Genomic DNA, 15,730 nt, shown 5'->3' with positions numbered 1-15,730 from the left:
GAAATTATTATTGCAAGAATCCATCTAAATAATAATATTATACAATCACATTTCAACATTTATTAACAGACAATGTACAACCAAAATACATCTTGTGAATAAAAAAAAACTCTTACCATGCAAAACAAACAAATTGTTTATTTAAAATATTTCTCTCCCGAACAGCCTTTCTCTATCTCATACAAAAACACACCGTTCACACATTTGCAGACATTTCTATACAAATAGAGAAGGATACCAGGTTTAAAATCAAGACCAACTTGTATAAAGGTGGAAATTCTGTTTAAATACATTAGATATTTAATATGATAAAAACAAAGACAAAAAATTGTGCTGATCAACATGAATATAAGGAAGAAAACTTATGAAGATAGAAACAGAGAAAAAGAAGCCCCATCAAATCAGGAGTTCCATACACCGGTGTATTAGTTTGCGTCATATCCATCCTCACCCTCTGGCATTTTCTCTTTAAAAACAGACGACAGCATTGGAACAACAAATCCAATGGAATTAATAACAATTTAAAGTGCATTATTATGCATCCCATCAAATATGTGTGTGTTGTTAACTAAAAGAGAATAACAAATATTCAAAAGCATATGACAAGCCAACATCCAGACAGAGATAGCAATGACTGGCTAAATTATCCTGCTCTCCCTAGTGACGGAAAGAGAAACAGCAGAGAGACCACATAACACAGTGACAACCTTTTTCCATGGGTGTATTTGACACTTACTCATTAGATGTGACATTGGATCAATACATTTCAACCTGAAACTTAAAATACAATTCTTAAAAACTCTTGAAATAGAATTCTTAAAAACTTTTGGAAAGCTTCGACCCAAATCCTCAGAGATAAACCCCCACAGCCTACATGACCTAGTCTTGATCCCTAAGCCACTCTACAAATAGCCTTTTGCAAATCCTTGCTTAGAAACATAAGCCACTGCTGCCTGCCATTACAGATAAGCAGTAGATCCCCATCAGAAGGAGTTTTTCCAGGTGATTATATGGCTACTCACTCCAACAAACCAAATGAGCTGTTACTGTATGTATAGTAGTGGGGGTTGACAACAATTTAGGGGTTGACAACAATTTAGGGCTTGTCCGGAGTGTGTAACTACGCTGATTAAAAGTTCAAAGAACTCTTATGCAGCCATTCCAGCTTCTCCATGCTCTCTTTCGTTGAAACACGTTTTTGACCGACTCTTCTGTAGCTAGCTGGTTCCCCAAACCTCCTACCCAGTGTATGGTGGGTAAAATGGATGGTGATCAGAAGTCACTGAGGATACTGATGTCTGCAAACTCCTGGCGGTACCTGTGAGAGTACAGGGCTAGGAGGAAGGCCCATTTGAGAGTGAGGAAGCTCCAGACACAGGACAGGTACAGGCTCGTCGGGTCAGTGGGAGCTGCAGGACGGGAGAAAATATACAATCTGTCAAACTTTTTCAGAATATCTCTACACTTAATTACTAGATAATATATAGGTTTCTAAATCTGTAATCAATAGTTACATATCAGATAAGAGAATATGAGCCAGAGAGAGAGAGAAAGACTAACATTGCTTCTGTGTGATGGCGAGGGTGAGGAAAGTAGCGAAGGCCACCACAGCCAGGATGGAGAAGAAACCCGCAACGAAGATGAAGAACTTGAGTCCCTTCAGCCATGTGCGCCAGTAGTCCTGCAGGTACATAATGTGGGTGACAAGGGCCCAGAGCGCCAGCACTCCTGTTGGGTGACAGAAACATGTGGAATACCATATAATACGCTCCAGAAAGGCAGGCATACTGTGAGACCTCATGACTGAACTAGGACATAGGGACAGCGTGCTTAGTTAGGGAGCATCACAGAAAAATCCATTGGTGAAGCAGATGTAAGGGGCCCTTACGCTAATTAAAGGTTGTGATGCTAAATGTGATGCAAACAGTCAGCCTATTCATTTCACACTTCTACACATTTATTCATAAGTTGTGAGTAATAGTCTCAGTTCATCAAGGCATTAGGCTAGATCAGGGATGGGCAACTTTGATGGGGATGGGGGACACAAAAAATCTGAACTCATCATGAGGGGCCGATCTACACCCCACATTGCGAGCAAAACATTAGTGGCCCCCCTCTTGCAGCAGAGATTTAAAAAAATACATTTTAGAGTTCATTTTGTGCAATTCTACACATTTTGACATGGGGTGTAGAGAAAATGTTGCAGTTTTAAAGAGTTTGCTGCAATTCTATACATTTTGCCATGGGGCGGAGATGTACATTAGCTGTTTTACAGCTAATTTCCTGCAATTCTAAACATTTTGAAGAGAAATGTTTGCAGTTTTTATATCCGAGTTAGACTGAATAACAAAATCAATGGCGGCCCCCCGGCAGGTAATTTGACCACGATAACAAGTTTAGACAAACTATCAGTGACTTACATAACAAGAGAGAAACTGCTGATGTACAACCAAATTTAGACACTGCACCTTCTGTATTCTACTATTTTAACTCAAAACAGTAAGTTGAGACACCGACAGAGTTCCTAATAAATAAATAAAATATATTTATGTTTTTATTGATCCAACGACCTGTGCCAGTTTCCCATCCCTGGGCTCGATCTTTTAGCCTTTTTACCTACAGTAACAACACAGTAATACACAAAAACATTTCACAGAAACCATGAGAAATATCAAACAGGCTCAGAGTTAGTTGCATGCACTGACATAGTAGTGGAGGACATTGACAATGTTATTCAACATTATGGTGAAATGCCCATTTATCTTGGCCTACAAGTCTGTCATGTGTGTGTGTGTGTTGAGAACAACATTATGGTGAAATTCCCATTTATCTTGGGCCTACAAGTCTGTCAGTGTGTGTGTGTTTGAGAAACAACCATTATGGTGAAATGCCCATTTATCTTGGCCTACAAGTCTGTCATGTGTGTGTGTGTTGAGAACAACATTATGGTGAAATGCCCATTTATCTTGGCCTACAAGTCTGTCATGTGTGTGTGGTGTTGAGAACAACATTATGGTGAAATGCCATTTATCTTGGCCTACAAGTCTGTCATGTGTGTTGTGTGTGAGAACAACATTATGGTGAATGCCCATTATCTTGGCCTACAAGTCTGTCATGTGTGTGTGTGTGTTGAGAACAACATTATGGAAATGCCCATTTTATCTTGGCCTACATCTCTTCATTGGTGTGATGTGTTGAGAACAACATTATGGTGAAATGCCCATTTATCTTGGCCTACAAGTCTGTCATGTGTGTGTGTGTTGAGAACAACATTAGCATGAGCAACAATAGTAGAGTTGGCGGTTCACCTTCAAAATGAAAGTCCCCAATTGAAACATGCGAAATTATAGAAATTGTGGAACCATACCCCAATTGGACAAGATAATGCTAAGCAATGTTGGCATGTTGTTATATAAATTCAACAAATGACAATAATTAGTTAAATTGACAAAACGGTACAAATCAGTTGAAATCGTACTGTGTATGTATTTGCATTGGGGGTATACTTATATGCACTGTACAACCTTACTTATCTTTGGTCCATGAAATGGGGGTATCAGCCTACTCAGTGACACCCGCAGACTACAATTCAGAAGAGTTTACACAAATATTAGCAGCGTAGCTCTTATTGTGTAACTTTTGTAATTTGTGGGTTTTACAGAGTAGGCTGATACCCCATTCCATAGACCCTGGATTCATAAGTATCCCAATGCAATTCTGAACTCCAATACATCCACAGTGCAATTTCAACATATAATTTTTTTTCTAATTAACAAATTGTCTTTTGTTGAATATCTAGAACATTCCAACATTGTTTAGCATTATCTAATACAATTGTGGCTCATTCCACTATTTTTATCCATTTGCATCAGTTTCAATGAATGATTTATATATACACTAGATGACTGTGTTAAAGCCACTGTTCCTCCATCTTGGCACTCCCCACATAAAAAAATATTTTAGAAGATATAGAAATACATTTATAAATGTCTATGATGGATCGTCCCTACCCCATTGAAGTTGACATATAACTGGTTATGTTCGAGTTAGGGTACGTCCCTACCCCATTGAAGTTGACATATAAACGGTTATGTTCGAGTTAGGGTAGGGACGTCCCAAGGATTCGGTTAGCAATATGGCCGACCGGTGGCGTCAAAGCATCAGCAAGAGGATTTTATTTCTTACATAATTGATTACAATGGGGAACTTTTATTTTGGAGGTGAACCGCCGATTCCACTATTGTTGCTCAAGCTAATATTGTTCACGACACACTGGTATGTCCGTCATTCTATGTTGTTACTGTACCTGACAATCCGCCCATTGCCGCCGTCCATGGTTGTTTGTATGCTATGTTCCAGACCAAAAATGCTGAAAATCCAACCAGCATACCAAAGGTAGCATATCCTATACTGATGTATGTTCTACTCTTCCCCATTAACACGGATATAACTATAACTCTAGATTGAAACGTTTGGGGGGGGAAAGCTGCTATACAGACGGTCAATAACAATGCATAAACGTAGCCTGACAAATTTAGACAAACACGGCTCACATAGTATAGTGATTACGCAACAGCAGTCCTGGCTGGCTGGATGTTGTTATCCTGAAATCACCCGAACTGGCTATACAACAACTGATTTCAACTACATTGACTGAACCATCTCGAATTGATACAAACGAATTGGTTATCGAGCGAACACAACACTCGCTACAATTGTGTAAATTACACACAACCGACAAAACAGTAGCCTACAGTGGCAACAAATTAACAACTTCTCCTACCGACCCAGGAAGGTTCATCTTCTTCGTTAGTGTTTTACACCGGACTATATCCACAAAGTATATATATTGCTGCCACCTAGTGTGCGGGATAAACGTAAAAAGATCCCGGAAATTCAACAATTATGTGCCTAAAAACATACTCAGTGGTGGAAAAACTACCCAATTGTCATACTTGAGTAAAAGTAAAGATACCTTAATAGAAAATGACTCAAGTAAAAGTGAAAATCACCAAGTAAAATATACTTGATGAAAAATTGAAAGTATTTTGTTTTAAATATACTTAAGTATCAAAAGTAAATGTAATTGCTAAAATATGCTTAAGTATCAAAAGTAAAAGTAAATTCTATAAATCATTTAAAATTCCTCATATTAAGCAAACCAGACAGCACAATTTTCTTGCTTTCAATTTTCGCCTAAAATGACATACCCAAATCTAACTGCCTGTAGCTCAGGACCTGAAGCAAGGTTAAGCATAGTCTTGATACCATTTAAAAGAAACACTTTGATGTTTGTGGAAATGTGAAATTAACGTAGGAGAATATAACACATTAGATCTGGTAAAAGATGATACAAACAAAAAAACATGCATTTTCAAAAATGTTTCCCATCATCTTTGAAATGCAAGAGAAAGGCCATCATATAATATTGCAGTTCATGCACAATTTAGATTTTGGCCACAGCAGCGTGTGTGCAAAGTTTCAGATTGATCCAGTGAAGCATGGCATTACTGGACAATATTTTGTGTCAAGTCTGCCCAAATGTGCCGAATTGGTCAATTGCTACTGTTTTAAGTACATAACTATAGAGAAGATACAAAAATTATATGGTAATACAAAATGTTAGTTTACACACTCCCAGGAATGTCATACATGACGGATCATTAGCTTAAACACTAACTTTCACAGATCTAGATGGCCGGGCGGGGTGGGTGTGGAGCCAGAGACAGCAGGGGTTCAAACTGTAGAACCCAATTCCTACATTTGAATATAAAAATGAATTTTATCAAACAAAACTATGCTACATTTTATTTCTTGGACTCTCAGGATGACAAATCAGAGCAAGATTACTGAATGCAAGTACATTATTTACCTTCAGAGGTGAATGTATCAAACCAGTTGCCGTGATAAGTTTTTTGTTGTTGTGCACTCTCCTCAAACAATAGCATGGTATTTTTTCACTGTAATAGCTACTGTAAATTGGACAGTGCAGTTAGATTGACAAGGATTTAAGCTTTCTGTCCATGTAAGACATGTCTATGTCCTAGAAAGTTTGCTGTTACTTACAACTGTCATGCTAATCACATTAGCGCACGTTAGCTCAACGGACCTGGTATAGGGACACCGATCCCATAGAGGTTAAAACATATATATAGAGAGAGCCAGGGGCACATGCTAACACTCAGACATCATCTACAAACAAAGCATTTGTGTGTCTGCCCGATCAGAGGCAGTAGGGGTGACCACATGTTCTCTTGGTAAGTGCGTGAATTGGACCATTTTCCTGTTCTGCTAAGCATTCAAAATGTAATGAGTACTTTTGGGTATCAAGGAAAATGTATGGGAGTAAAAAGTACATATTTTCTTTAGGAATGTAGTGGAGTCAAAGTAAAAGTTGTCAAAAATATAAATAGTAAAGTACAGATACCCCATAAAACTACTTAAATAGTACTTCAAAGTATTTTTTATTTTGTTACTTTACAACACTGATCACCGTAAATCAATCATCAACATGCAGAAAAAAATCGATGGTATTATGACAGTCCGCAAACGTTCATTGGAGATGCATGCCGGCACCTACTGTACGGGTGGTAAACTATAGAAACAAATAACCATTGTATGAAAGGGGGGGGATGACGTCATACAAAAATAGAAACATAATAAAAACCATCTCACTCCCACTCTACAATTGCAGAATCTAACCTCCACTGGCATTTGATACTCTTCCCGTCTGCATACACTTGACACAGGGCCAAATATTTTGCATTGATTGCACTTATTAAGGGGTTTGTGCATGAAGGCTCTTACAGGGTATCTCACATAGCCCAACTTGACATGAAAAGGGAGAGACCCCTTCATCAAAGAACAGTAGTATGGATTAAGTGAATGTCTTCACTCCATCTAACATACAGGTCATTTAGTTAATTAAGGCGTATACAAACATGGTCTCTTTTTTGTTTTCTTGAGTAAGCAGCTAAGTAAGCAAAAGGCACTCATTTCCTGGAACAACCTTTTTGTTGGTTTGTATTTTCGATCTAGGGATGCATGTGACATAAACACTTGAACAACATGTAAACAATAGCTGAGCATAACCAAGCCACAGATGAGCTATTATACTGTATAAGCGATCACACTTCACAGAACAGATGATGTGCAGTAAGACTCAAGCACTTCTAGCTGATTGCGAGAGTCAGCTATTGTTTACATAGTGTGCATCACGTATGAATGCATCAGGAGATTGAAAATACAAGCCGACAGAACCATATACCCACCAGCGCTCTAAAAAGTTGGGTAAATAATACTTTCCTGTCGATATTTTTTTTATCAAATTTCGACCCACAGAAGGACTAACTGCACAGACAACCGGTAGAGTAAGTTCAAATATAATTGCATTCAACATTTTGGATTGAGAGGAAATGTTACAATTTTTTGCAGTCCACCGACAACGACGAGACAGCCTATAGGGAGGAGGTCAGAGCAGGTCTGGTGCCAGAATAACAATCTATCCCTCAATGTAACCAAGACTAAGGAGATGATTGTGGACTACAGAAAAAGGAGGACCGAGCACGCCCCCATTCTCATCAACTGAGCTGTAGTGGAGCAGGTTGAGAGCTTCAAGTTCCTTGGTGTCCATATCACCGACAAACTAGAATGGTCCAAACACATCAAGACAGTCGTGAAGAGGGCACGACAAAGCCTATTCCCCCTCAGGAAACTAAAAGGATTTGGCATGGGTCCTCAGATCCTCAAAAGGTTCTACAGCTGCAACATCGAGAGCATCCTGACTGGTTGCATCACTGCCTGGTACGGCAATTACTCGGCCTCCGACCGCAAGGCACTACAAAGGGTAGTGCATACGGCCCAGTACATCACCGGGGCCAAGCTTCCTGCCATCCAGGACCTCTACACCAGGCGGTGTCAGAGGAAGGCCCTAAAAATTGTCAAAGACCCCAGCCCAGTCTAGAACTGTTCTCTCTACAACCGCATGGCAAGGGGTACCGCAGGGCCAAGTCTAGGACCAAAGGCTTCTCAATAATTTTTACCCCCAAGCCATAAGACTCCTGAACAGCTAATAAAATGGCTGCCCCCCCCCCCCCCCCCCCCCCCCCCAACCCCTCTTTTACGCTGCTGCTACTCTCTGTTTATCATATATGCATAGCCACTTTAACTATACATTCATGTACATACTACCTCAATTAGCCCGACTAACACGTGCCCCGCGCATTGGCTACCTGGACTATCTGCATTGTGTCCCGCACTCACCACCCGCAACCCCGCTTTTACGCTACTGCTACTCTCTGTTTATCATATATGCATAGTCACTTTAACCATACCTACATGTATAGTTGAAGTCGGAAGTTTACATACCCTTAGGTTGGAGTCATTAAAACTCGTTTTTCAAACAATCCACAAATTTCTTATTCACAAACTATAGTTTTGGCAAGTCGGTTAGGACATCTACTTTGTGCATGACGCAAGTTATTTTCCACAATTGTTTACAGACAGATTATTTCACTTATAATTCACTGTATCACAATTCCAGTGGGTCAGAAGTTTACATACACTGAGTTACTGTGTCTTTAAACAGCTTGGAAAATTCCAGAAAATGATGTCATGGCTTTAGAAGCTTCTGATAGGCTAATTGACATCATTTGAGTCAATTGGAGCTGTACCTGTGGATGTATTTCAAGGTCTACCTTCAAACTCAGTGCCTCTTTGCTTGACATCATGGGAAAATCCAAATAAATCAGCCAAGACCTCAGAAAAAGAATTGTAGACCTCCACAAGTCTGGTTCATCCTTGGGAGCAATTTCCAAACGCCTGAAGGTACCACGTTCATCTGTACAAACAATAGTACGCAAGTATAAACACCATGGGACCACGCAGCCGTTATACGCTCAGGAAGGAGATGCCTCCTAGAGATGAACGTAATTTGGTGCGAAAGCGCAAATCAATCTCAGAACAACAGCAAAGGACCTGGTGAAGATGCTGGAGGAAAGAGGTACAAAAGTATCTATATCCATAGTAAAACGAGTCCTATATCGACATAACCTGAAAAGCCGCTCCAAAGCCTCCATAAAAAAGCCAGACTACGGTTTGCAACTGGGGACAAAGATAGTACTTTTTGGGAAATGTCCTCTGGTCTGATGAACAAAAAATAACTGTTTAGCCATAATGACCATCGTTATGTTAGGAGGAAAAAGGGGGATGCTTGTGTAACCGATGTGAAATGGCTAGCTATTAGCGGTGGTGCGCGCTAATAGCGTTTCAATCGGTGACGTCACTCGCTTTGAGACCTTGAAGTAGTGGTTCCCTTGCTCTGCAAGGGCGCGGCGTTTGTGGAGTGATGGGTAACGATGCTTTGTGGGTGACTGTTGTCTGTGTGCAGAGGGTCCCTGGTCGCTCCCGGGGCGAGGGGACGGCTAAAGTTAAACTGTTACATTGATGCTGTTGACCCGGATCACTGGTTGCTGCAGAAAAAAGGAGGAGGTTGAAAGGGGGGTGAGTGTAACCGATGTGAAATGGCTAGCTAGTTAGCGGTGGTGCGCGCTAATAGCGTTTCAATCTGTGCGTCACTCGCTTTGAGACCTTGAAGTAGTGGTTCCCTTGCTCTGCAAGGGCCACGGCTTTTGTGGAGCGATGGGTAACGATGCTTCGTGGGTGACTGTTGTTGATGTGTGCAGAGGGTCCCTGGTTCGCGCCCGGGTCGGGGCGAGGGGACGGTATTAAAGTTATACTGTTACACTTGCAAGCCGAAGAACACCATTCCAACCGTGAAGCACGGGGTGGCAGCATCATGTTGTGGGGGTGCTTGCTGCAGGAGGGACTGGTGCACTTACACAAATAGATGGCATCATGAGGAAGGTATTATGTGGACGGTAAATTATGTGGACATATTGAAGCAACATTTCAAGACATAGTCGAGGAAGTTGAAGCTTGGTCACAAATGGGTCTTTCAAATGGACAATGACCCCAAGCATACTTCCAAAGTTGTGGCAAAATGGCTTAAAGACAACAAAGTCAAGGTATTGGAGTGGCCATCACAAAGCCCTCAATCGTATAGAAAATTTGTGGGCAGACCTGGAAAAGCGTGTGCGAGCAAGGAGGCCGACAAACCTGACTCAGTTACCCCATCTCGGTCAGGAGGAATGGGCCAAAATTCACCCAACTTATTGTGGGAAGCTTGTGGACAGAGCGTACCAGGCGCGAAATGTTTGACCCAAGTTAAACAATTTAAAGGCAATGCTACCAAATACTAATTGAGTGTATGTAAACTTCTGACCCACTGAGAATGTGATATAAGCTGAAATGAATCGTTCTCTCTACTATTATTCTGACATTTCACATTCTTAGAATAAAGTGGTGATCCTAACCTAAAACAGGGAATTTTTTACTAGGATTAAATGTCAGGAATTGTGAAAAACTGAGTTTAAATGTAGTTGGCTAAGGTGTATGTAAACCTCCGACTTCAACAGTACAGTACATACTACCTCAATCAGACTGACTAACCAGTGCCTGTATATAACCCCTCTACTGTTATAGCCTCGCTACTGTGTATAGCCTCGCTACTGTGTATAGCCTCGCTACTGTGTATAGCCTCGCTACTGTATATAGCCTCGCTACTGTTATTTTTCACCGTTTTTTTACTGTTGTTTTTATTTCTTTACTCATCTATTGTTCAAATAATGTAAAAAAATTTACTTAAAAATTGCACTGTTGGTTAGAGCCTGTAAGTAAGCATTTCACTGTTAGGTCTACTACACCTGTTGTATTCGGCGCACGTGACAAATAAACTTTGATTTGATTTGATCGTGTCAGACTGTGTAACCAGTAGTTGGTATTACAGTCTGATCTATTAGGTAGGTAGGGTAGCAGATAGGGTGGCAGGTAGGGTATCAGGTAGGCTAACAGGTAGGCTAGCAGGTAGGGTAGAAGGTAGGGTAGAAGGTAGGGTAGCAGGTAGGGTAGTAGGTAGGGTAGAAGGTAGGGTAGAATGTAGCAGGTAGGGTAGAAGGTAGCAGGTAGGGTAGAAAGTAGCAGGTAGGGTAGAAGGTAGGGTAGCAGGTAGGTTAGAAGGTAGGGTAGGGTAGAAGGTAGCAGGTAGGGTAGAAGGTAGCAGGTAGGGTAGAAGGTAGGGTAGAAGGTAGCAGGTAGGGTAGAAGGTAGCAGGTGGGGTAGAAGGTAGAATGTAGGGTAGAAGGTAGGGTAGAAGGTAGGGTTGAAGGTAGGGTAGCAGGTAGGGTAGAAGGTAGCAGGTAGGGTAGAAGGTAGCAGGTAGGGTAGCAGGTAGGGTAGAAGGTAGCATGTAGGGTAGAAGGTAGGGTAGAAGGTAGGGTAGCAGGTAGGGTAGAAGGTAGCAGGTAGTGTAGAAGGTAGGGTAGAGGTAGGGTAGAAGGTAGGGTAGAAGGTAGGGTAGAATGTTGGGTAGCAGGTTGGGTAGAATGTAGGGTAGCAGGTAGGGTAGAAGGTAGAAGGTAGGGTAGCAGGTAGGGTAGAAGGTAGGGTAGAAGGTAGGGCAGAGGCATGTGAATCAGCGTGGGAACAAGTGTAGAGCACCTCAAAACTTAAACAAACAACAACAACAAAAACATATATGTTAAAATGATCAAATCTAGTGTATAACTGGATTATAACTAGGATTATATAGTTGATAGCTCATTAAAAAAATCAAAGTCGCAAACAGCAAGCAAACAAACAGTCATCTCTCGACTGTAAATCACGTTATACGTCATTGAATTCGAAATTGTTCCTGGCTAAATGAGAGCCGATAAATGTATCTTGATTCTACAGCATTCACAGCAAATGATGTGGTTTTATTAATTTACTATTACAAGTAGGATCGAGACAGACATAGCTTATCTTTCCAGGTTGGTTATCATAGTGTGTACTCAACAGTCTTTCACAGAGGTAAACCACATCCTTGCTTAGCTTGAGCAATGACAGTTAGAATGCTGTAGATGTGTAACATATTTTGGCTGCATTTAGTCCACAGGGACACTGATTCATAGATGTTTCTTGCCCCGACTTCCCTCTATCGCTCATCATTATGGCCTCCATTCCAATGCATCATGTCCAGGTGAGTACTACTGTAGTAAAAAACATATATAATAATAATAATAATATTATCAAGTACACAGGATAGGTGCAGTGAAATGGGTAGTAGCCTACTTTGGTGGAGTAGCAGAGTAGGGGGCCATTTTAGGACAACTGCCACAGTGTTGTCTACCTCCCCCTCTACCCGCCGCTATGCTGACACCCCAAGCCCCTAGAGCACACTAGTCATATCCAATCAGACAGCCACAGGAAGCTGACACACACACACACATACACTCACACACACACGCACACGCACACACACACACACACACACACACAAAGCTCACAAACCCAACTGTGATGTACCATCAGTTGTCATATCAAAAGGACAGGAGAGGAGAGTGAAAGAGAAAGACAGCTTTGGGCTCTCAGAACAGAACACGGAGGCTGAAACATGGCAGAGGAGGTATCAGGTAAAAAGATTTTAGTCTGTTATCACACATGTATCATGATAAATTACAGAAATATCATGAGCTTTGGGCAAAATAAGTAATCATTTGTACTCATTGTGGTAATAATCGAGTATAAGTTAGTTTGGTACTTTTTTTGAGGGGGGCACAATGTGCTCAAAATACACTTAAGGATGAATTTGATATTGATGTACATTTATGTGATACCAAACCAAGATTAAGATTATCAGGAGCAGATGTCCCCAATATCCCCATGTGCTGCTTCTCAGACCCAGGACATTTGAATGTTATCAGTCGTCTTTTAGAATGTGAAAGTGGACAACAGCAATAAGCATTTCAGTGAGGTATAAAGAGAGACCCAAATGAAAGAGAGACAAGGGGATACCCATGAAACAGGTAGCTATTAAACATTATAAACTGGGTGGTTTGAGCCATGAATGCTGATTGGCTGACAGACGTGGTATATCAGACCGTATACCACGGATATGACAAAACATTTATTTTTACTGCCCTAATTATATATGGTGTGATATATGGCCAATATACCACAGCTAAGGGCTGTTCTTAGGCACGATGCATATACCACACCCCCTTGGGCCTTATTGCTTAATTATAAACCGGGTAGTTTGGGTCCTGCATGCTGATTGGCTGAAACAGCATTTCAGTCATGTGTATACCAGACAACATACCATGGCTATGACGCAAAAATACTTTACTGTTCTATTTATGTTGGTAACCAGTTTATAACAGCAATAGGGCTCCTCTGGGTTTGTGGTATATGGCCATACCATGGCTAAAGGCTGTATCCAGGCACTCCGCTTAGGCTTATTGCATATATGCATAGTTACCTTAACCATATCTACATGTACATACTACCTCAATCAGCCTGACTAACCGGTGTCTGTATGTAGCTTCACTACTTTTATAGCCTCGCTACTGTATATAGCCTGTCTTTTTACTGTTGTTTTATTTCTTTACCTACCTATTGTTCACCAAATACCTTTGTTGCACTATTGGTTAGAGCCTGTAAGTAAGCATTTCACTGTAAGGTCTACACCTGTTGTATTCGGCACACGTGACAAATAAACTTCGTTTTTATTTGATATTGCTTAATTGTAGTCATCTCTCACATTAAATCTGTTTCTAACACCTTCTCTCCATTTCTTATCACTATCTACTTGTCTTCCTCTATGAGTATTTATGAGAATAAATACTCTGCCATCCTCGCCCTACTTGCTAACTGGCCAAGGGAGACAATAGGAAGGAAAAGGTGAGAGGGAGGGTGGGAAAAGATAAATAAGCCTAAAACACAATACAATTGTACATACTATGTATGGTTCTGTAGGTACATGTTTCAAGGAAAAGGAAGAAGTCCCGTGGTATAAACGTCTGGTGTTTTTCTCCCATGAGGTGCTTTTTCCTCAAAAGTACTATAAGTTTGTGTGTGTGTGCACATTTTAGAGACCGTTGTAACACTGACGCACAACAAAGACAGCATGCTAAGAGCACATTCCAAATGGGCGTAGATGCAGGAAATTCCACTCCCTTTCCCAGAGGAACTGCGCACACACACACACACACACACACACACACACACACACACACACACACACACACACACACACACACACACTTATCAATCTGATGAGCTGATGACAAGCTTGTTGTGGGGAAAGAACACCAGACCATGGGACTCTTTCTTTGTTAATTCAATCTGTAAATCAGTGGTGATTAACAGTTTAGATACACAAGCAAACAAATTCAGTATTCCTAAATTGAAATTAACAAATTAACCTGTAATAAATGTGCAAATTGAATAACAAGTGAGCAAATAATGTGTCTCCCATCAAAGATATATATATATTTTTTAAATCACTTACTATAAATCCACAAGTAGATATGATTTGAGAACGGCGACTCAGACCGTCATGTGAGGATGTATTCACTAGGTGGCAGCATTAAATTCCCAAAATGGAAGAAAGCCCAAATGATGCAGGGGACATTTTGACAACATCCACAATGACTCAGACTGTGACTGGTGGTGAAGTGGAGGGAAGGGACACACAATAACCCCAGAGGACGACAATATTTATTAAGGCAGTGCTTGATGATGCTCGCTGGTTACTGTTTGGCCATCTCTTAGGGCCTATACTATACAAGGCCCAGCTAGCGGTTCTGAGCTCACAATGTTTACTGGCTTTTGTTTCAATGTGTTGCAATCATTTGTTTAAAAGATTGAATTATCGCTATGCCCTCAGTCCTAACACGTTTATGGTTTGAGATCAGCTGTGGGTCATTAAATATGCGTGATGTATTTTTACCACACCAACCGTGTATCAATACAAGCCTTGTAAGTAGGCCTAAACCAGTCAACCAAACCGTTGAACTACCGAGTTGAAACATAACAAACATTTGCAGCCCTCATGACACTGGACTGTGCACTGTGCAGTCACTCTGTGAGATGCTATCTGATGGAGTCTAGCAGCTAGCTACAGCACGTGTTATTCCTTATCGAACAAACTGACGTGTTGACATTCCCTGAGGAGGTCATACAAATGAAAACTGGATTCCTTCTTCACTATGAGCATTCTTAAACTGGCATCTTGATGTCCCTGGAAGACAAACACTAGAGCCTCACTCAGCCTTCCTTAGCTTGTTCTGTGTATGTCTCTGCCGGAGACTGTACTTTTAGTTTATTTGTTTTTTTGTTTGGGAATTTTTGATCTTCTCCAAGCAGGATCGCAGATAGACAAAACATTCTTCACAGTCCTCAGGAAGACATATTTGGTAAGAAATTGTTGTTGCCTGCTTTCAGGTGGATTGTTTTCGTCAGAACTACAGGGAGAGGTTTCTTAGCCCGCTTTGAAGGGTTGAAACATTTCACGTAGACTACTGGTTTTTAATGGGTGCTATTTTTGGGTCAGATGTTTGTTGTACTAGGCAGCACACTGTGTTTTGTGAATACCTTTAACTTTCTCACCTACAGTCTAGGGAGAGGATGATGAGGAGAGGTGATATCCGCAACGGAAAAATACTTTGACAAAAAACAACAGGTGTCTGGGTCGAGATAAAGAAGCTGAGACACCCTGAGATATTCCGCCTTTCAGATAAACTCTATCTCTTCTCAAGGTCCAGGGTATATCTCCTCAGTGGCTATATAGAATGACACAAGACAGAGTAGTAACTGAGGCAGCTTAGTAACTAGAAAGAAGTGGAGAGCATGA

The 15,730-nt window shown here is 40.9% G+C and overlaps 2 protein-coding genes across 2 annotated transcripts in view; one reads left to right on the top strand and one right to left on the bottom strand.

The window, feature by feature from the left end:
- Positions 1–576: 576 nt before the first annotated feature.
- slc48a1a (solute carrier family 48 member 1a) lies at positions 577–4,819 on the bottom strand. Its single transcript, XM_024005911.2, has 3 exons — positions 4,307–4,819; positions 1,561–1,728; positions 577–1,409 (listed from the first exon to the last, which is right to left on the bottom strand). The coding sequence occupies exons 1-3, from the start codon at positions 4,434–4,436 to the stop codon at positions 1,273–1,275; spliced, it is 435 nt and encodes a 144-aa protein (XP_023861679.1). The 5' UTR covers positions 4,437–4,819; the 3' UTR covers positions 577–1,272.
- Positions 4,820–12,407: 7,588 nt separating this feature from the next.
- Positions 12,408–15,730, top strand: part of LOC111977003 (rap guanine nucleotide exchange factor 3-like) — a 41,081-nt gene continuing 37,758 nt past the window's right edge. The window contains 1 exon segment of the mRNA XM_070447969.1: positions 12,408–12,509. Within this exon segment, the coding sequence (XP_070304070.1) occupies positions 12,491–12,509 (19 nt within the window). The 5' untranslated portion in view covers positions 12,408–12,490.

Source organism: Salvelinus sp. IW2-2015, linkage group LG17 (assembly GCF_002910315.2).
Source record: "Salvelinus sp. IW2-2015 linkage group LG17, ASM291031v2, whole genome shotgun sequence".
Classification (NCBI taxonomy): domain Eukaryota; kingdom Metazoa; phylum Chordata; class Actinopteri; order Salmoniformes; family Salmonidae; genus Salvelinus; species Salvelinus sp. IW2-2015.
This window is presented reverse-complemented; position numbering and strand designations above follow the sequence as displayed.

Excerpts from the sequence above, each read along its gene's own strand:
- slc48a1a (XM_024005911.2), bottom strand. The coding sequence starts at position 4,436 with ATGGGGAAGAGTAGAACATACATCAGTATAGGATATGCTACCTTTGGT. Across the intron at positions 1,729-4,306 it reads GGCAATGGGCGGATTGTCAG|GAGTGCTGGCGCTCTGGGCC; the intron begins GTACAGTAACAA and ends GTCACCCAACAG. Across the intron at positions 1,410-1,560 it reads CGCCATCACACAGAAGCAAT|CTCCCACTGACCCGACGAGC; the intron begins GTTAGTCTTTCT and ends CCCGTCCTGCAG.